This window comes from Macaca mulatta, chromosome 4 (assembly GCF_049350105.2).
Source record: "Macaca mulatta isolate MMU2019108-1 chromosome 4, T2T-MMU8v2.0, whole genome shotgun sequence".
NCBI lineage: Eukaryota > Metazoa > Chordata > Mammalia > Primates > Cercopithecidae > Macaca > Macaca mulatta.
In genome coordinates this window covers 79,472,960-79,494,520 of record NC_133409.1, presented here as the reverse complement: position 1 = coordinate 79,494,520, position 21,561 = coordinate 79,472,960, and the positions used below count along the sequence as shown (strand labels likewise).

The 21,561-nt window shown below is 38.5% G+C and overlaps 1 protein-coding gene across 9 annotated transcripts in view; it reads right to left on the bottom strand.

The window, feature by feature from the left end:
• The window catches only part of ATG5 (autophagy related 5), a 135,006-nt gene that overhangs the window by 61,757 nt on the left and 51,688 nt on the right, over positions 1 to 21,561 (bottom strand). For 8 of the 9 annotated variants that reach the window (XM_028847307.2, XM_001088300.4, XM_015137017.3 and 5 more), the window contains one exon: positions 2,187 to 2,281. In XM_028847307.2, the coding sequence (XP_028703140.2) occupies positions 2,187 to 2,281 (95 nt within the window). The remainder of the gene's footprint in view (positions 1 to 2,186; positions 2,282 to 21,561) is intronic. The other variant, XM_015137018.3, reaches the window with a different exon arrangement.

Here is a 21,561-nt window from a genome sequence, read left to right as displayed (position 1 = left end):
ATGTTGCCTTTAGATGACACAATTAGGCAAACAAAAAGTACAGTTCCATCCTCCTTTGGTCAAGGCCATGGTTGAAGACTGAATACCAAATAGGGAAATAGGAAAAGCCAGGAAATGGCAAATCAGCAAAAACTAGGACTCCTTAATTTTTGTATTCATTTCATATTTCATTTCTAAAACTTTAATTAAATTCAAATAAAAATCAAAATGGAACTGGGATAAAGCCAAAAGGAAAGTTATGTAGGTCAAATGAGAACCTATATTGTCCTTAGGCTCTTTGTCACTTTCTATTTAAGGAAAAACTGCCCAAGTGCCTTGACACATTAAAGATCAAGCAGGAGGTTCTGCCCTAAGACAGTCCCCATCTGGCAGCCAGGTTTTGTCAAGCAAATTTTGAGAATTCTCTACCTTCCTACTTTCTATCTAATTACAGCACTTTATAAAAACCATTCTCTCTTTCTCTGTCTCTCTCTCACACACACACACACACACACTCCTTCTCTCCCCCTCTCTCTCTCAAACTTATGTGTATTATAATAACACAACACTAGGTATGGATTTATCTGACAATTTTCCCCTAAAACAGAATAAATTCAAAATGGAAAAACTTTCCTCTGTACACCTGCACTATATTCTGACATAAATTAAGTATAATACACTTTCCCTATAGGAGTTTAAAGAGGTTACAGTAAAGAATCTCTTGTATAAATATATGTGCCAGAACTTGACCCAAATAAGTGCTGAGAGGTATAAATCTCAAAAGTTTCGAGACTCTTTGAGAAATGTCTTCAGAGTCTGTGATATATTTTATTCAACTAAATTGTACAAGTAAGATATTTTGCTAGGCTGTGGGAATGCCTTATGGCATGTTACTGTGGAGCTCGTGGTAAAATACAAAGAATATAAATAATTAAAATAAAATTGACAAATGATAAATGATTCAATAAATTAGAAATTCAAATGCCGAGCATTCTTCTAGACCCTGGACACAAAGCATGAACCTAACAATAACCCTGCCTTCGTGAAAAATATGGACTACTTGAAAATTATACCTGCAACACTAAATAAATATTCTTCGTTCTTCCAGTATTTTGAGATGTTTATTTTCAATTAGACACTCTGTTTTCCTCTTTGAACCCATAGTTATGTGATGGCTCTATAAAAGATTTTAAAATAACTATAGAAGTAACTATTAGTAAAGATTGTGGGATACTGAAAACGGCTACAAAGAAAGTTATGAAAAACCTCTGAATTTGAATGGAAGTCCTACTAGATTAGAGTCTATGTCTGTGACATTATGCTTCTAATTCTTGTTCTTAACTGCTTTTCTCATGATAGTATGAAACTTACTTCCTGGAATGCCACTGATTAAAAAATTTAATATTTACTAAATGCCAATATTTATGCCAGCACTTTTAAAGTACAGAAACATGGAGTTTCTTTACCTCATGCAAATATGCTGTGAGAAAGACTTCAGAGCCTATTGCCTACTTTGTGGTACAACACTGAAGATTAATCATCCAAAACAGACAGACAGTAAATTCTTGTGATTTGCAGTAGTTCTGTTTTATAAGGGTACCACAAACATTGAAATCATCGCTCCTGGGGGAATACGTTTCTGTGAGCCCTTGGTCACAAGATGTTCATCAACTGATCAATACATAACCTTGTTCTATGTGTGCTTCTGTTTAAAAAGAGCACTTCAGTGCTACATTTGGAGTCTGTTTTAAACAGCAAAATCACTAACAAAAAGCACAAAAATGTAAAAGCATGGCACTACATACACTGCGAAAAGAAGGCTTGTTTATAGTATGACAGCTGAGACAATAAGGTAGAACCTCGCTTTGATCAACCTCAGCTGGGAAATGAGCATCAGGTGAATCAATTGTTCACCACTCTGAATGACCATAAAAGTGCTCCAAGTACTGACTTTGGGGTTACACATAAATTTTAGCAAGTATGTGAATCTGCCAATATGAAATCTACAAATAACGAGCACCAACTGCATATGAGTCAAATACTTCAGTGCAGTATCTGACTTGATTGCCACTGAAAGACAGAGTTTGGAAAACCCCTAATAAATACTGTTTAGTTACTACGCAGACAAAGAGTTCCGGACTAGAGTGCTTCAAGTAAGATGTCTGAGGCTTTCATAAATGGATGTTTTTTAAAATGTTATTTCCTACCTGATATATTCTAAAGGGGATATAACGAAATCCATTTTCTTCTGCAGGATATTCCATGAGTTTCCGATTGATGGCCCAAAACTGGTCAAATCTGTCTGTAATGATATAAATTATTTGTTATTAAAAATGAACAACATTATAATGGAATACCTCACATGAAGAGATGAAAGTTTTAAATATCCCTCTAGAAGTTGCTGAAAGGACATCATTTATATATTATTTTTTCTTATTTTTATTAAACTTATCTTTCCATAACTAAACATAAAGCAAATATAAAATTAATTTTTTTCTACATTATTGCATCCTCTCCCTAGATATTCACACAGCCATTTTTTTCTCATAAGAAAAACCATAAACATATAAACATATGACTACTTGTGTTATCAAGGCAAAAATCCCACCAGGTAGAAGATAGATGTCTTGACTCTCCCGGTACTACTTCTAATTGCTGAGCTACAAAGGTACAGCTTCAAGTAGCCTAAATGTTAACCAGAAGTTGTGTAAAGAAATAAAGTCACTGGGTGCGGTGGCTCACGTCTGTAATCTTAGTACTCTGGGAGGCCGAGGCGGGCAGATCACTTGAGATCAGGAGTTCACGACCAGCCTGACCAACATGGAGAAACCCTGCCTCTACTAAAAATACAAAATTAGCCAGGCATGGTGGTGCATGCCTATATTCCCAGCTACTCGGGAGGCTGAGGCAGGAGAATTGCTTGAACTTGGGAGGCGGAGGTTGCGGTGAGCCGAGATCATGCCACTGCACTCCAGACTGGGCAACAAGAGTGAAATTCCGTCTCAAAAAAATAAAAATAAAGTCAAAATACTGAACACAGTAAACATTAAATACCAAAGATATATATATATATCTTTGTGTGTGTGTGTGTGTGTGTGTGTGTGTGTGTGTGTGTGTGTATATATATATATATATATATATTTTTTTTTTTTTTTTTGAGATGGAGTCTCGCTCTGTCGCCCAGGCTGGAGTACAGTGGCGCGATCCCGGCTCACTGCAACCTCCACCTCCCGGGTTCACGCCATTCTCCCGCCTCAGCCTCCCGAGTAGCTGGGACTACAGGCGTCCGCCACCATGCCTGGCTAATTTTTTTGTATTTTTAGTGGAGACGGGGTTTCACTGTATTAGCCAGGATGGTCTCGATCTCCTGACCTCGTGATCTGCCCACCTCGGCCTCCCAAAGTGCCAAAGATATTTTTTTAAAAAGCTTTGAAAGAAATACGGAACTGGCACTTACGAAGTGCCAACTGCAGCTTAATCTCAGACCAATTAAGCTCTTTTTTTAAACTTTTCAGTTTCAAATTTTCTAAATAAACAACTTGAGATACAATTTGCATACTATAAAATTCTCCCCTTTTAAAGTATACAACTTAGTGGTTTTCAGTATATTCAGAGTTCAGAACATTTTCAGCATCCCAAAAAGAAACCTGTGACTATTAATAGTCACTTCCCATTCCCCCTTGCCCCGGCCCCTGAAAAATCACTACTTTCTATCTCTATAGTTTGCCTATTCCAGACATTTCACATAAATGAAGTAATTTAATACATGGTTCTTTTGCATGTGGGTTTGTTTTTTGCTTGGCATAATATTTTTGAGGTTCATTCATGTTGTGGTATGTATCAGAACTTCATTTGCTTTTATGGCTGAATAATATTCCATTACGTAGAGTTACGAGATTTTTGTTCTCTCAGTTGACTGACATTTAAGTAGTTTTTGCTTTTTATCTATTATAAATATGTTTTCAATTCTCCTGGGTATGTACCTAGGAGTAGAACTACTGGGTCATTAGGTAACTCTGTTTAACTGATACATGGTAACTATATTTTGAGGAACTGCCATACTGTTTTCCAAAGTGACTGTACTACCTTGCATTTCCACCAGCAATGTATTTGGATTCCAATTAGTCCACATCCTTGCCAATACTTGCTACTATTGGTCTTTTTAATTATAACCATTCTGGCAGGCATCAAGTAGTATCTCATTGTGGTTTTGATTTGCATTTCCTTAATGACTATGCTGAGCATCTTCTCATGTGCTCACTGGCCATTTGTACATCTTTGGAGAAATGCCTATGAAATCACTTTCCCTTTTAAACCAGCTGTCTTTTTATTATTGAGTTATAAGAGTTCTTTATATATTCTGGATATAAACCCCTTATCTGTGATTCACATATCTTCTCCCATTCTGTACACTGTTTTTTAAGCAACTCCTTTTTTCTTAAACTCACCCAGAATCCCACCTTATAAAATATTTTATACTCAGAAATTTATATCAAAATCATAATTCTATAAAGCAGGGAAATATTTCCAGAATTACGGTTCAGCTTGGTATTTCTCTATTACTAGACCTGTTTGAATCCAATCTGCTGGCAAACTATTGATTCTGCTTAAACCATCCTAACTATATATTTTTTAAAAATTAGTTATTTCTTCTTGCACCCCTGTCCTAAAAGACTGTGACAGGCTTTAGGCCTTCCTTACTCTAATCTTCAGCTCCAATCCGAGGGAAGACTCACAGTATATTAGAAACGGTGTGAGAGAAAATTTTAAATCCAGTAAGTCCAACACAATTTCACAGATAACTAAGGCCCAGATTGTTATATGTTTAAGAACCAAGACCAGAATCTTGGTCTTCCAATTCAAAGTCCCCAATTGGTTCAATAGTTGCTGCCACGAAACTTTATCTTAATGTGAAGAATACTACTTTGACACAGTCCTCTCATACATGAAGCAATTATTCTGTCAATGCTCAAAAAAGTGTCTTTTTACCATCAGGTATCAAGCAAGAATGTGACAGCTACATAAAATGATTCTTCATGCATACTTAAAATTTTACTTGCTGCCTTGTGATGAAATCCCAAGCATCTAGCATGGTGCATGCATAGCATATGCTCTTGAATCAGAGAATGGATAGAACACTATGAACATAATTTCTCATAAAAGTAAACTGGAAAAAAAAACACGATTGTGCCAGTTATCAATTGTATGACTCTCTTCTCCAAATTCACCCTTCAATATATGCATTGCTATATGGACACAAATCCTTTAAGCATCTCTACTAAGACAACTATGTTAAGATTTCTCAGCAGAAAATGCTAAAACAAGTTGTAGGACAAACAGTTCTGCCCAATGTCCAGATATACAAGTCTCTCAGCAAGGTTGCAGCCTGAGCCTGGCCAAGGGATAACCAGCCCTCTCAAGACAGAATCTAGCACTCCAAAGGCTTCCTGCTTGCATAGGCACACTAATGCGCCGTTGCCCTTATCAACATCTTAGTTTGCTTGCTCTGGAGGTCTGCACGGGCTGCCCATCTGTGGTTTCCCACCCAGCTGCCACTCTCTCTGCACAACCATGCCACATGTTGCTGATCACCTGCATTCCAGGTTGCCCTGACTGCCAACGGACTACAGACCAACTCTGGCCTGGCGATAAGAGAGAACTTTTCTACTAATTCAATGAACTGAATATACCTCCTCCAATGAAGTCTGAGCCCTAGCCCTTGCAGGTGGGGCCCCTTACAAGTTTGGTCTTCCTCCCTCAGTCCTAGGGTAAAATATATAGTTTTCTTATATCGTATAGTCACTCTTATCAGAGTTTAATAATTCTTTATATAAAACTTAGCCTGTTTAACCCACTGATTAGACCCAAATACAACTATGTTTAAAAGGAAGACACAATAAAAAAAGATCTGTATTGATATTAATTTTAATCTCCTTATAGAAATGCTGTATTCTTATATTAAGAAGGTATTTTCCCAGCAATAGCTAAAAACACCCTAATCAAAAATTAACTTTTATAGATCAAAGTTATTAACAAGAAAGATACAAATATAAGAAAGTAAAAGAAGTTCAGTGCTTCCCTAGAGTAAGACAGGGAAAGAAAGAAGAGAAAGAAGAGAAAGAAGAAGAGAAAGAAGAGAAAGAAGGAGGGAAGGAGGGAAGGAGGGAAGGAGGGAAGGAGGGAAGGAGGGAAGGAAGGGAGGGAGGGAGGGAGGGAGGGAGGGAGGGAGGGAGGGAGGGAGGGAGGGAGGGAGGGAGGGAGGGAGGGAGGGAGGAAGGGAAAATCAGTGTTGAGATTGAAAGAATTACCAAGTGTCTTTCACAATGTTTTTTTTCTTTTTAAGAGACGGAGTCTCGCTCTGTCACCCCGGCTGGAGTGCAGTGGCTTGATCTCTGCTCACTGCAACTTCCACCTCCCAGGTTCAAGAGATTCTTCCGCCTCATCCTCCCAAGTAGCTGGGATTATAGGCATGCATCATCATGCCCGGCTACTTTTGTATTTTTAGTAGAGACGGGATTTCACCATGTTGGCCAGGCTGGTCTCAGACTCCTGACCTCAAGTGATCCATCCGCCTTGGCCTCCCAAAGTGCTGGGATTACAGGCATGAGCCACCGTGCAGAGCCAAACAAAACAAACACTAAGTAGGAGAAAATTAAAACTAGCAGTTACTTAGCTTATTCACATTGGGAGAAAGGAAGATAACATATATACTTCTTGTCAGAGCTATAAGCAATATTACTGATGTAAGTTTCTTTTTATAAAACTTAACATTTAAGAATGCTATCAAATCAAAAGCATAAAACCGAAGGACTGTTCTACAGAAATATTCAATCAATTTTTTTTAAAAAAAAGATTAAAAATACCATTTCTCAAAAATCCTGATGGTCATCCATTTTTCCTCTCTCTCTCTCTGCTGAATTAAGCTTTTATATTGGTCTTGCAAATTTTTAAAACACCTGGAAAAACATTTTTTTTTTTTTTTTAATTTCGGATCTCTCTAAAATGCGTAAGATACCGAGTTTATTTGTATTCTTTGTTCCTCACATGGACAAACAGCAGGAAAAAGTGATAACTTTAAACGATTTATCTATTCTTCCACTTAAGCTTTACGGGAGGTAAAAACTCAGGGCAAAATAATTCTTAGGCCACAAATAACATGTCTAAAATCCCCCACGGGAGACATGGAGGACATATAAGGAGAGTGTAGGGATTGCTACTCAGGCTCAATTCAGCCGGCTGGGACCCTCGTGCAGGAAACTGGTGAAATGGTCTCCACATGCATACACTATTCACCTCCTGGTCTTTAACATCTATGAAGCCAAAGGACAGCAGAGTTACAGGATTCCAAATAAATGTCAGATTGTGACAGCACACAGAAGACAGACTCTAAGCTTGCCTTTGAAAGGAAAAGCAAATGGCTGAAAATGACTACAGAAAGGAACCCACTCTTCACAAAATTTTCCATCTGTCAACAGTATTATTCAAATCAGTACTACAAGTGATCATGTGATAATTGTATTGTTTTACTCAGAGGCTTTCAAGATACTTGTAACAGAAAAGACAAACACAGACCTATATAAGTTAATTTCTTCATTCGTAATATGTTAAACATCTCTGTAAGACAAAACAGGAGCAAAATAAAAATGAACAAGTAGTAATTACCGGTAGGATGCCAAAAGCAAGTGTTCAAAAAGTGACCTGTATCTTCAAACTCATCTGCCTTACGAGCCAGGTCAAATTAAGAGAATCCGCCCTTGAAAATTCATCATGAACACAGAACTAGGTGGGCCCAGTGGACTGGCCTCTGCATCAGGGCAGAGCAGTGCCAGTCCTGGAGGAAGTTCATCCTTCATCTTGTCCATAAACACACGTCTTGGCAGAAAGTTTCTACCCAGGGAAATCTGTGGTTTCAGTGAATCACAAAAGCAATAAAATCCAAATTCCTGGAAATTTTGACCTGGACGGTCACTGTCTGAAAATTAACTGAGAGAAGACATTTACTCCTTTGCCCTACAAAGTAAGTGCTACAGTCTTAGAAAACTGGCATCAAGAACAGTAATCAATATATATTTAGAGTGCAATTACTTCTCTTCGTGTTCACCACTACCACTTTCACCTCTCCGAGCCAACACAATAGCCTCCTACTTGGTCACTGTACTATGTTTATCCCCTGTGCACAGTATCCAGAATGCTCTTTTAAAGCATAATCACCATTAACGAGTAAATTTTCAAATATTTTTCTAATGGTTCACAAAACATAATGCTTTATGATGCACTTCAATGATATGGTTATTTTAAGTTATGTACTAGAATCATTTTAAAAAAAATATGCAATGCACTGCATCTCCTTATTGCCTGCATCTGGGGCAGACTGCTCCCTGCCCAAACTCTGCATGCAGGCAACCATAAATAATGTCAGTAATAAAACACCTCTTCCCCTAGAAACAGATTCCTACTAGGCCCACTCCACCCCCTTGGAATGCTATTGCTGCATTCCTCTGAGATCTCACTGTCTACCTTACTAACTTACTAAGTTACTACCTACTTTACTTACTAAGCTCTAAGTCATGCTATTTTTCTTTCCGGTCCCTAGTAAATAACCAAACTTGTTCCCATTTCAGTTTTAGCAGCCTAGAATCCCCACTTTCCTAATCTTTACATAACTGCTTCTCGTCATTCAAGTCTCAATACAGTGTTACCCCCTCAGAAAGATTTCCTTCATAATCCTAGGTAAGACAGTCCCACTTTCCAATCATTCCCTATACCATCACTCTATTTTATTCTAAATACTTACCGTTATTTCAAATTATGCAATTTACATGTCACTCTCCCTTAACTAAAATATAAGTCCCATGAGGGTAAAGACTTTATCTTCAGCTCTAGAAAGTTCTACATACTTCAGCCCTAGAAAGTTAATGTACTATGAGTATGCACATAGTACATACTCAATGAATGTTTGTTAATCACTAACAGCTAAATGAATGAGTAGGCAATGGGGACAATAAAAACAAGGAACAGCAAACATAGTGTGGGATAGTGGAAGCCACAGTCTGGAGTCTGGAGCCACACTGCCTGGGTTTGTTTCCCAGCTTTGTCACTTAATAGTTGTGTGAGTTTGAGAAAGACACTTACTGTGCCTGACACAAATTAAGTGCTACATAAGTGTTTGCTATTATCATTACCTTTTAGGCTGCCTCAGATTCAATAAGAGAAGACACTGAGCTTCTAGATTCTACCAGGTAAGAAGTGTCAGGACCAGTAGGGAAAAGTGGCCCTGCCAAAACCCCATCATTATAGAATTGCTGGACTGTTCAGTCTGGCTCAGAACCAGGGAGTCTGCATCACTCACATCAAATTCTATGTGAATGCTGCCTGCTGGAGTTACGCAATTGAGTAGCCTTTGCTAGCCATAGTTGGGACAATAAAAGCCCTAACACAGTACAGCTGCAATATTTACAACCAAATACCCTCTGACCCTTTTGCTTCCTCCAACTTTTTCAATCATCATATAAGGTTCTATCTTCTCACCCTGTGGGCACAATTTAGTTGCCATTTACCTCCCATCAATTTCACTGCATTCATCTCCAGCCATATCATGTAACAGTGGTGGGAATAAGAATGGTGGTCCAAGAACATCTAGGCCAACATCTGAGGAGTCCTCTAGTCTTGACAAGCAAGTCTGAGTTCCAACCCTACCCCTTAAGACCTAGATAACCATTCCTTTCCAACCCCTTCCTCTTCTAACATACCTTAATATAGTAGGGGAGAGGACATAAGCACGATGGGGGGAGTGGTTCTTATTAATCTGAAAAGATGAGAGGCTCACAACTGCTACACCTTATTACAGCACAGCTTTATAAAGAGTCAGTAAAAACTAGCCACCTCATGAAAACTTTGTAAATGGTTAAAAACTACTGCTGGAAATTTAAAGAAAATTAATCTCATTAAGTACTGAGAAAAGTAGATTGTAAATTCTAATTTCAACATCACCAGCCAATAAACCACGACTGCAAGTTACAACATCTTTAAACGTATTCCAAGAGTCAATTCCAGTAACTGCCTTTATTTTTAAAGAGACAGAATTCAATCATATTCTAACCAATTAAGAAGAATTTATTTCAAATGTATTTTTAAGCTGGGTAATAAAAAAATTCAAAATTCAAAAATTTCATAATGTAAAAAACAAATTATTGTTGTTCTATGTGCTTATATTAACATTTCTAATAATAATGATCTTCAACTATACTCCCATTTTCCCTTCATCCAAAAGATAATCTTTAAAGCAGCTTGTCAAAAAGAGATTTACAGAGCTACAGCACAGTGGTAGGCCAGGACTAATTATCTAAATGTATTCCTGTTACAATCATCTATAGATTTATAACCATTAACCTGCTGTTCTATTACTTTTAAAAACTACTGTATATTAAGAAAAGGTTATTTCTCTTGGCCAAAATTAGTTTATTACTTTCCTAGATGCAGAGGGCCAGAAACAAATTTAATATGCAACTGAGTTCATTTTTACTTCACTCAGAAAGCAAGCCAAAGTCATAAGAAAAAAAAAAAAATTTTTAATTTTTGAAAGACTGACAAAAAGATACCCCCATTATGTTCACTGTAATCTTTCCAACATTTATTATATAGGTAATTCTTTCTATAATACAAATCCTTTATGCTTCTGAAGAGAAAATGTAAAGTAGAAAACACTATTAATCTGTTAATGATCATCCACTGACAAATAACAAAAGCTTTCAAAACAAAGGGGCAACCAATGGTCACTGGAGATACAGTATGTAATGCAACATTTCTTAACTTTTGCTTCTCACCAGGATCACCTGAAGAGCTTTTAAAAAATACTAATGTGCAGGACCCACTCCAGACCAATTACCTGATTCCCTGGCATCTGTACTTTTGAAAGCTCTCCAGATGATTCTAATATATAGCCAGCGTTAACAACTTCCAGATGTAACAAAAAATACAGTCATGCTTCATTTAACGATGGGGATAGATTCTGAGAAATGCATCAGGCAATTTCATCATGGGAACATCATAGAACATACTTAGAAAACCTACAGAGTACAGCTTACTACACAACTAGGCTATACGGTATAACCTGTTGCTCCTAGGCTATAAACCTATATGGTATGTGCAAACCAGGTACATACAAACCAGTACTGAATACTGTAGCAACTGTAACACAATCTTAAGTATTTGTGTATCTCAACATAGAAAAGGTACAGTAAAAATGCCATATAAAAGATTTTTAAAAGGTACCCCTCTATAGTGCACGTACCATGAATGGAGCTTGCAGGGCTGACTCTGGGTGAGTCAACGAGTGAGTGGTGAGTTAATGTGAAGGCCTAGGACATTACTATACTCTACTGTAGACTATGTAAACACTGTACATTTAAGTTACATTGAATTTGTTTAAAAATTAACCTTAGCTTACTATAGCTTTTTCACTTTATAAACGTTTTCATCTTAACTTTTGAGTCTTTTGTAATAACACTTAGCTTAAAACAAACACGTACAGCCGCACAAAAACATTCTTTCTTTATATCCTTATTCTGTGAAACTTTTTTTATTTAAAATTTTTTTTTTTACTTTTTTAACTTCTTAAGACTTTTTGTTAAAAACTAAGACACAAATACACACATTAGCCTAGGCCTACAAAGGAGGAGGATCATCAATATCACTGTCTTCCACCTCCACATCTTGTCCCACTGGAAGGTCTTCAGGGGTAATAATATGAGCGAAGCTGTCATCTCCTAGGAAAACGATGCCTTCCGGAATACCTCTTGAAGGACCTTCCTGTTTTACAGCTAACTTTTTCTAATAAGTAGAAGGTGAACACTCTAAAATAATGATAAAAAGTATAGTAAATAGTAACATAGTCGTTTATCATTATCAATTAATGTACATAATTATATGTGCTAGACATTTATCCAACTGGCAGCACAATACATTTGTTGATAACAGTATCACCACAAACCTATGAGTAATGCATTGTGCTATGATGGTACAAGGGCTACCAGGATACTAGGCCATGGGAATTTTTCAGTTCCATTATAATCTTAAGGGACTACTATCATACATGCAGTCCACTGTTGACTGAAACATCACAATGCAGAGCATGACTGTACATTCACTTTAGAATCAGGCATCTAGGTTCAAATTCTGGTTCCACCTCTTGGTAGTACTGTGAACTCATTTCCTCATTTGCAAAGATGGTAATATTTATCTAATTCTTGTGAGGAATCCCTAAGATGATGCATGTAAAAGTCTCTAGGCCTGGGAAAGCACAGGAATTTAGTAAACCTAATAAGCTCCTCCATTCTGTTTCAAATCTATCTAATCTGTACATGGTAGCTACGTGGAAAATACCTCTGTAAAGAAGTTCCCAATTTGCAAACAGTTCATATTGTGAATCTGCAATTTAATTAAAACAGGAGATAGAAAAAACAGCATGCTCAAACAAGTTTTTATTTTGTAGGAACTGTGTAGAGTGAAATCTGCCAAACCCCTTGCTCCTATTATGCACTTAATTGAATAACAGGAGCTGTAGAGAATTAAAAAACAAAAAACAAAATAAAAACAAGTACAGAACAGATTCTTCCTTTCACTTAATATGTAGTTGGGGAAGCCAAATTGACACAAGTTATCACAATTTCTAATAAGTCTGACCAATCCTTTATTTTGCACTTGTAATGCTTGACGGCTCAAGTCCTTCCCACCTACCCCGACTCCCCATCTCCTCAAACGGCAGAGATGACCAAGTAATAGATATTATACTTAAATAAAAAGCATATCAGAAGTTTAGGCTGGGCTGAGCATGGTGGAGCCTGCCTGTAATGCCAGCACTTTGGGAGGGCCAGGTGGGAGGAATGCTTGAGCCCAGGAGTTTGAGACCAGCCTGGGCAACATAGGTAGATCCTGTCTCTACCAAAAAAATTTTAAAAATAAAAATTAGCCAAGCATTGGTGGTGTATGCCAGTAGTACCAGCTACTTGGGAGACTGATGTAGAAAGACTGATTGCTTGAACCCAGGAGGTCAAGGCTGCAGTGAGCCATGACCTTACCACTGCACCTCAGCCTGGGTGACAGAGCAAGGAGGCCCTGAATCAAAAAACAGCCTAGTCAAAAGTGCTATTAAAAACAAACAATACTAGAGTGAGAAATAGGGAAAAGCTGTTGGCTCTCATTACAGTGGGACCAGTGATCACTTTTATCAATAACTTATACATCTGCAAAGAATTTAGCAATTTAAAAAACCCTAGGATTTCACATTAATTTTCACACAACTTACTGATATAGCTCTCCTCATTGTAGAGAGGAGAAAATTGCGGCTCCAAGCAGCTACACGACATGCCCAAGGTCATCAGGTTAGTAGCTGCTAGTGGGTGCAACCGTGACACAGAGATTTTTAGTTACATTTCTATAAATAAAACAGCTTGTTTGCTAACAATCTATGTTCAGCCAATTCAAGATAACTTATGATTGAGATCTGGGAAACTATTAATGAATGGCATGTTCATATTATCAAAAATCCCAGGGTTCTATGCTTCAAAAATTATGGTAGCATCTGGTATAGTAATTCAACAAATCTCATCTCCTGTAGTATTTAGAGATGACAGAACAGCACAGCTAGCAGTAGCTGCTACTACAGAAATAAGTATTACTTGTTTTAACATGTTCATTAAGTCATAGTTCTTCAATGAGCACATGAAGAAAGGCATTGTGATAATCAATTGAAAATATTACTCAATTAGGAACTATTCTTTAAAGGAAGACAAGGACAATAATGAGTGAAATTGAAAAATCTCATCTTAGTTCAACTTTTAGCTACCAAGACTGATCAAGAAGTATCTTCCTCAAAACTCTTATATAACAACTAATTCATTGCAAAACAAAGTTGGTTGAAAACTACATACATTTCTCAAAAAATACGGCCCACCAAGAATTTTACAAATTATACTTTATAATGAGCTTATTGTGGACTAAATATTATTGTTTTAAATGTATCCCATAAATTTTAGGGACACATGATGTACATAATGTATCCTGTAAAGTCCAAAAATTCAATCAGGATTTCCAGGAATCCTAACAGTAAAAATAAGAATAAAGTTATTAAAATTTGAAATTATCCTCCCAGTGTTTCTGAAATTTTTTCATTTACAACTCAAGTATCTGAATTGCATTACTCTATTGAGTACTAACACCTGAAAATAAATAATGCTAAAAATACTGGGGAGAATAAGCTGTATTATAATTGTAAAGCATTTCCCCTTTCAACAAGTCCATGAAGTTGTCTTCCTTCTCTTCTCACTTCCTATATTTCCCTTCATCACCTTGTCTCTTCTGCTCCTTTCTTACATTCTAGGTGGGCAAATATTAATCCTTTTTCATCTTTCAAAACATATGTAAAAGAGACATTTATAGAGTTTTAAAATCTTACATAAAAATAATGACTTTTAAATACCTGAAAAGTACATGCAGATTAAAGTGCCTGTGGAACAAAATCGAAGCATTAACAAAAAGAAGATAGTTTAAGAAAAAATAGCTGCAAAGGCACTATTCACAATAGCAAAGACTTGGAACCAACCAAAATGTCCATCAATGATAGACTGGATTAAGAAAATGTGGTACATATAGACCATGGAATACTATGCTGCCATGAAAAAGGATGAGTTCATGTCCTTTGCAGGGACATGGATGAAGCTGGAAACCATCATTCTCAGCAAACTATCACAAGGACAGAAAACCAAATAGCGCATGTTCTCACTCATAGGTGGGAACTGAACAATGAGACACTTGGACACAGGGCGGGGAACATCACACACCCAGGCCTGTCGGGGGAGAGCATTAGGAGAAATACCTAATATAAATGTTGAGTTCATGGGTGCAGCACACCAACATGGCACAAGTATACCTATGTAACAAACCTGCACATTGTGCACATGTACCCTAGAACTTAAAGTATTAAAAAAAAATGAAGAAAAGTGGGGTTTATTTTGGAGGTAGTATTGACAGAGCCTATTGTTAGGCTGGATGTAGAAGTTGAGTTGAAAAAAACAAAACAATTATTACTGGAGGTGGGGCCTGGGGGAGGAGGCAGTGTGCTACTGGCATCTAGACTGTAGAGGCCAAAGTGCTGCTAAAGATTACACGATGCACAGGACAGCCCCAACCCTCACAGCCACATCAAAGAATTATCCAGTCCAAAAAGTCAACAGTGCAGAGGTTGAGAAACCCTTATCCACAGGACTGGTTTTCAAACTTTAGTGAGTCAAAACCTTCTGGAAGACTTGCTGAAACAGGCTGCTAGGACTTACCCAGAGTTTCTGATTCAGTTGGTCCAGGGCACATTTCTTTTTCTTTTTTTTTTTTTTTGAGACGGAGTCTCACTCTGTCGCCCAGGCTGGAGTGCAGTGGCATGATCTCGACTCACTGCAACCTCTGTCTCCCAGGTTCAAGTGATTCTCCTGCCTCAGCCTCCTGAGTAGCTAGGATTAGAGGCGTGCGCCACACCTAATTTTTATATTTTTAGTAGAGACGGGGTTTCACCATGTTGGTCAGGCTGGTCTTGAACTCCTGACCTTGTGATCTACCCACCTCGGCCTCCCAAAGTGCTGGGACTACAGGCATAAGCCACTGCACCTGACTGGCCTAGGGTACATTTCTAATCAGTTCCCAAGTAACGCTAATGCTTTTGGCATACTTTGGGAAACACTGATCTACAGAAAGGTGATAAGAAGCTAATGGACAAAACAAAAAAGGATTAGAAAAGTAAGTACATCTAAAGTTTTCCATTCTCTTAAAGAAAATCATAAAGTTCTTAAAAAGTTTTCCATTCTCGAGTTGACAAGATGGTTGAATAGGAACAGCTCCGGTCTGCAGCTCCCAGCGAGACCAACACAGAAGGCGGCAGGTGATTTCTGCATTTCCAGCTGAGGTACTCAGGTCATCTTCTTGGGACTGGTTAGGCAGTGGATCTAACCCATGGAGGGCGACCAGAAGCAGGGTGGGGCATTCCTTCACCCAGGATGTGCGAGAAGCTGGGGAGCCTCCCTCCCCAAGCCAAGGGAAGCCGTGAGGTACTATGCTACCCAGCTGGGTTACTACAGTTCTCCCATGGTTTCTGTAATCTGCAGATCAGGAGATTCCCTTGTGTAGCCTACACCACCAGGGCCCTGGGTTTCAAGCACAAAACTGGGCAGCCATTTGGGCAGACACCAAGCTAGCTGCAGGAGTCTTTTTCACACTTCAGTGCCTCCTGGAACCCCAGCAAGACAGAACCATTCACTACCCTGGAAAGGTGGCCAAAGCCAGGGAGCCAAGTGGTCTCGCTCAGCAGGTCCCACTCCTATGGAGCCCAGCAAGCTAAGAACTACTGGCTTGAAATTCTCACTGCCAGCACAGCAGTCTGAAGTTGGCCTGGGATGATCGAGCTTGGTGGGGGGAGGGGCATCTGCCATTACTGAGGCTTTAGTAGGCGGTTTTCCCCTGACAGTGCTAAGGAGTCTGGGAGGTCGGGACTGAGTGGAATTCAGCACAGTCCAGCAAAGTGGCTGTGGCAGAGTGCTTCTCCAGATTTCTCCTCATTGGGCAGGGCATCTCTGAAGGAAAGGTAATGGTCCCAGTCAGGGGCTTACAGACAAAACCCCCATCTCCCTGGGACACAGCACCTGGGGGAAGGGGTGGCTGTGGGCGCAGCTTCAGTGGATTTAATCATTCCTGCCTGCCGACTCTGAAGAGAGCAGCTGATCCTAACAAGAGGGATTCTCCCAGCACAGCACACCAGCTCTGCTAAGAACAGACTGCCTCAAGTGGGTCTCTGATCCCCATGCCTCCTGACTAGGAGAGACCTCCCAACAGGAGTCAACAGACACCTCATACAAGAGAGCTCCGGCTGGTATCAGGCCGGTGCCCCTCTGAGAGCGAGCTTCCAGAGGAAGTAGCAGGCAGCAATCTTTGCTGTTCTACAGCCTCCACTGGTGATACCCAGGTGAACAGGGTCTGGAGTGGACCTCCAGCAAACTGCAGCAGACCTGCAGAAGAGGGGCCGGACTATTAGAAGAAAAACTAACAAACAGAAAGCAACAACATCAATATAAAGGACCCCACAAAAAAAACCTCATCCAAAGGTCATTAGCCTCCAAGATCAAAGGTAGATAAATCCACGAAGATGGAAAGAAAAAAAAAAAATCAAACAGCAAAAACGCTGAAAATTTAAAAAACCAGAATGCCTCTTCTTCAAATGATCGCAACTCCTCTCCAGCAAGAGCACAAAACTGGATGGAGAATGAGGTTGATGAATTGACAGAAGAAGGCTTCAGAAGGTGGGTAATAACAAACTCCTCTGAGCTAAAGGAGCATGTTCTCACCCAATGGAAGAAAGCTAAGAACCCTGATAAAAGGTTACAGGAAATGCTAACTAGAATAACCAGTTTTCAGAGGAACATAAATGACCTGATGGAGCTGAAAAACAGCACAAGAACTTCGTGAAGCATATACAAGTATCAATAACCAAATTGATCAAGTGGAATTATCAGAGATTGAAGATCAACTTATAAAATAAGGTGTGAACACAAGATTAGAGAAAAAAGAATAAAAAGGAACGAATGAAGCCTCCAAGAAATATGGCACTATGTGAAAAGACCAAACTTAAGACTGGTGTACCTGAAAGTGATGGGGAGAATGGAACCAAGTTGGAAAACACACTTCAGGGTATTATTCAGGAGAACTTCCCCCACCTAGCAAGACAGGCCAACATTCAAATTCAGGAAATACAGAGAACAACACTAAGATACTCCTAAAGAAGAGCAACCCCAAGACACATAATCGTCAGATTCTCCGAGGCTGAAATGAATGAAAAAATGTTAAGGGCAGCCAGAGAGAAAGGTTAGGTTTCCTACAAGGGGAAGCGCATCAGACTAACAGCAGATCTCTCTGCAGAAACTCCATATGACAGAAGAGAGTGGGGACCAATATATTCAACATTCTTAAAGAAAAGAATTTTCAACTCAGAATTTCATATCCAGCCAAACTAAGCTTCATAAGAGAAGGAGACTTTAGAGACAAGCAAATGCTAAGGGATTTTGTCATCACCAGGCCTGCCTAACAAGAGCTCCTGAAGGAAGCACTAAATGTGGAAAGGAAAAACCAGTTACAGCCCCTGCAAAAAACACACCAAAATATAAAGACCAACAACACTACGAAAAAACTGCATCAACTAATGAGCAAAATAACCAGCTAGCATCATGATGGCAGGATCAAATTCACACATAACAATATTAACCTTAAATGTAAATGGGATAAATGCCCCAATTAAAAGACACAGACTGGCAAACTGGATAAACCGTTAAGACCCATCAGTGTACTATATTCAGGAGACCCATCTCACGAGGAAAGACACACATAGGTTCAAAATAAAGAGATGGAGGAATATTTACCAAGCTAATGGAAAGCAAAAAAAAAGCAGGGGTTGCAATCCTAGTCTCTGATAAACAGACTTTAAACCAACAAAGATCAAAAAAGACAAAGAAGGGCATTACATAATGGCAAAGGGATCAATGCAACAAGGAGAGCTAGCTATCCTAAATATATGTGCACCCAATACAGGAACACCCAGATTCATAAAACAAGTTCTTCAAGACCTACAAAGAGACTTGAACTCCCACACAGTAATAGTGGGGGATTTTAACGCCCACTATCAACATTAGACAGATCAACGAGACAGAAAATTAACAAGGATATTCAGGACTTGAACTCAGCTCTGAACCAAGTGGACCTAATAGACATCTACAGAACTCTCCATCCCAAATCAACAGAATACACATTCTTCTCAGCACCACATAGCACGCATATCCTAAAAATCGACCACATAATTGGAAGTAAAGCACTCCTCTGCAAATGCAAAATAATGGAAATCATAATAAACAGTCTCTAAGACCACAGTGCAATCAAATTGGAACTCAGGATTAAGAAACTCACTCAAAACCACCCAACTACACGGAACCTGAACAACCTGCTCCTGAATGACTACTGGGTAAATAACGAAACGAAGGCAGAAATCAGTAAGTGCTTTGAAAACAATGAGAAAAAAGAGACAATGTACCAGAATCTCTGGGACACACCTAAAGCAGTGTTAACAGGGAAATTTATAGCACTAAATGCCCACATCAGACAGCTGGAAAGATCTAAAATCAACACCCTAACATCACAATCAAAAGAATCAGAGAAGCAAGAGCAAACAAATTCAAAAGCTAGCAGAAGTCAAAAATAATTAACATCAGAGCAGAACTGAAGGAGATGGAGACATGAAAAACCCTAAAAAAAAATCAATGAATCCAGGAGCTGGTTTTTTGAAAAGATTAACAAAATAGACCACTAGCTAGACTAATAAAGAAGAAAAGAGAGAAGAATCAAATAGACACAATAAAAAATGATAAAGGGGATATCACCACTGATCTCACAAAAACACAAACCATCATCAGAGAATATTATAAACACCTCTATGCAAATAAGCTAGAAATTCTAGAACAAATGGATAAATTCCTGGACACATACACCCTCCCAAGACCAAACCAGAAGAAGTTGAATCCCTAAATAGAACAATAACAAGTTCTGAAATTGAGGCAGTAATTAATAGCCTACCAACCAAAAAAAGCCAGACGGATTCACAGCCGAATTCTACTAGAGGTACAAAGAGGAACTGGTACCATTCCTTCTGAAACTATTCCAAATAATAGAAATTATCCTCCCTAACTCATTTTATGGGGCCCTAACTCATTTTATGATACCAAAACCTGGCAGAGACAAAACAAAAAAAGAAAACTTCAGGCCAATATGCCTGATGAACATCGACACAAAAATCCTCAAGAAAATACTTGCAAACTGAATCCAGCAGCACATCAAAAAGCTTATCCACCACGATCATGTCGGCTTCATCCCTGGGATGCAAGGCTGATTCAACACATGCATATCAATAAACGTAATCCATCACATAAACAGAACCAATGACAAAAACCACATGATTCTCTCAATAGATGCAGAAAAGGCCTTTAATAAAGTTCAACATCCCTTCATGCTAAAAACTCTCAATAAGCTAGGTATTGATGGAACATATCTCAAAATAACAAGAGCTATTTATGACAAACCCATAGTCAATATCGTACTGAATGGGCAAAAGCTGGAAGCATTCCCTTTGAAAACTGCCACAAGGCAAGTATGCTCTCTCTCACCACTCCTATTCAACATAGTATTGGAAGTTCTGGCCAGGGCAATCAGGCAAGAGAAAAAATAAAGGGTATTCAAATAGGAAGTCAAATTGTCTCTGTTTACATATGACATGATTGTATATTTAGAAAACTCCATCGTCTCAGCCCAAAAACTCCTTAAGCTGATAAGCAACTTCAGCAAAGTCTCTGGATACAAAATCTATTTGCAAAAATCAAAAACATTCCTATACACCGCAAACAGACAAGCAGAGAGACAAATCATGAGTGAACTCCCATTCACAACTGCTACAAAGACAATGAAATACCTAGGAATCCAACTTACGAGGGACGTGAAGGACCTCTTCAAGGAAAACTGTAAACCACTGCTCAATGAAATAAGAGAGAACACAAACAAATGGAAAAACATTCCATGCTCATGGATAGGAAGAATCAATATCATGAAAATGGCCATACTGCCCAAAGTAATTTATAGATTCAACACTATTCCCATCAAGCTACCACTGACTTTCTCCACAGAATTACAAAAAAACTACTTTAAATTTCATATGGAACGAAAAAAGAGCCCATATAGCCAAGACAATGCTAAGCAAAAAGAACAAAGCTGGAGGCATCACACTACCTGACTTCAAACTACACTACAAGGCTACAGTAACCAAAACAGTATGGTACTGGTACCAAAACAGATATATAGACCAATGGAACAGAAGAGAGACCTCAGAAATAACACCACACATCTACAACCATCTGATCTTCGACAAACCAGACAAAAACAAGCAATGGGGAAAGGATTTCGTATTTAATTAATGGTTCTGGGAAAACTGGCTAGCCATATGCAGAAAACAGGAACTGGACCCATTCCTTACATCTTATACAAAAATTAACTCAAGATGGACTAAAGACTTAAATGTCAAATCCAAAGCCATAAAAACCCTAGAAGAAAACCTAGGTAATACCATTCAGGACATAGGCATGAGAAAAGACTTCATGACTAAAACACCAAAAGCAATAGCAACAAAAGCCAAAATTGACAAATGGGATCTAATCAAACTAAAGAGCTTCTGCACAGCAAAAGAAACTATCATTAGAGTGAACAGGCAGCCTAGAGAATGGGAGAAAATTTTTGCAATCTACCCATCAGACAAAGGTAGATCTAGAATCTACAAGGAACTTAAACAAATTTACAAGAAAAAAACAACCCCATCAAAAAGTGGGTGAAGGATATGAGCAGACATTTCTCAAAAGAAGACATTTATGTGGCCAATAAACATATGAAAAAAAGCTCATCATCACTGATCATTAGAGAAATGCAAATCAAAACCACAATGAGATACTATCTTACACCGTT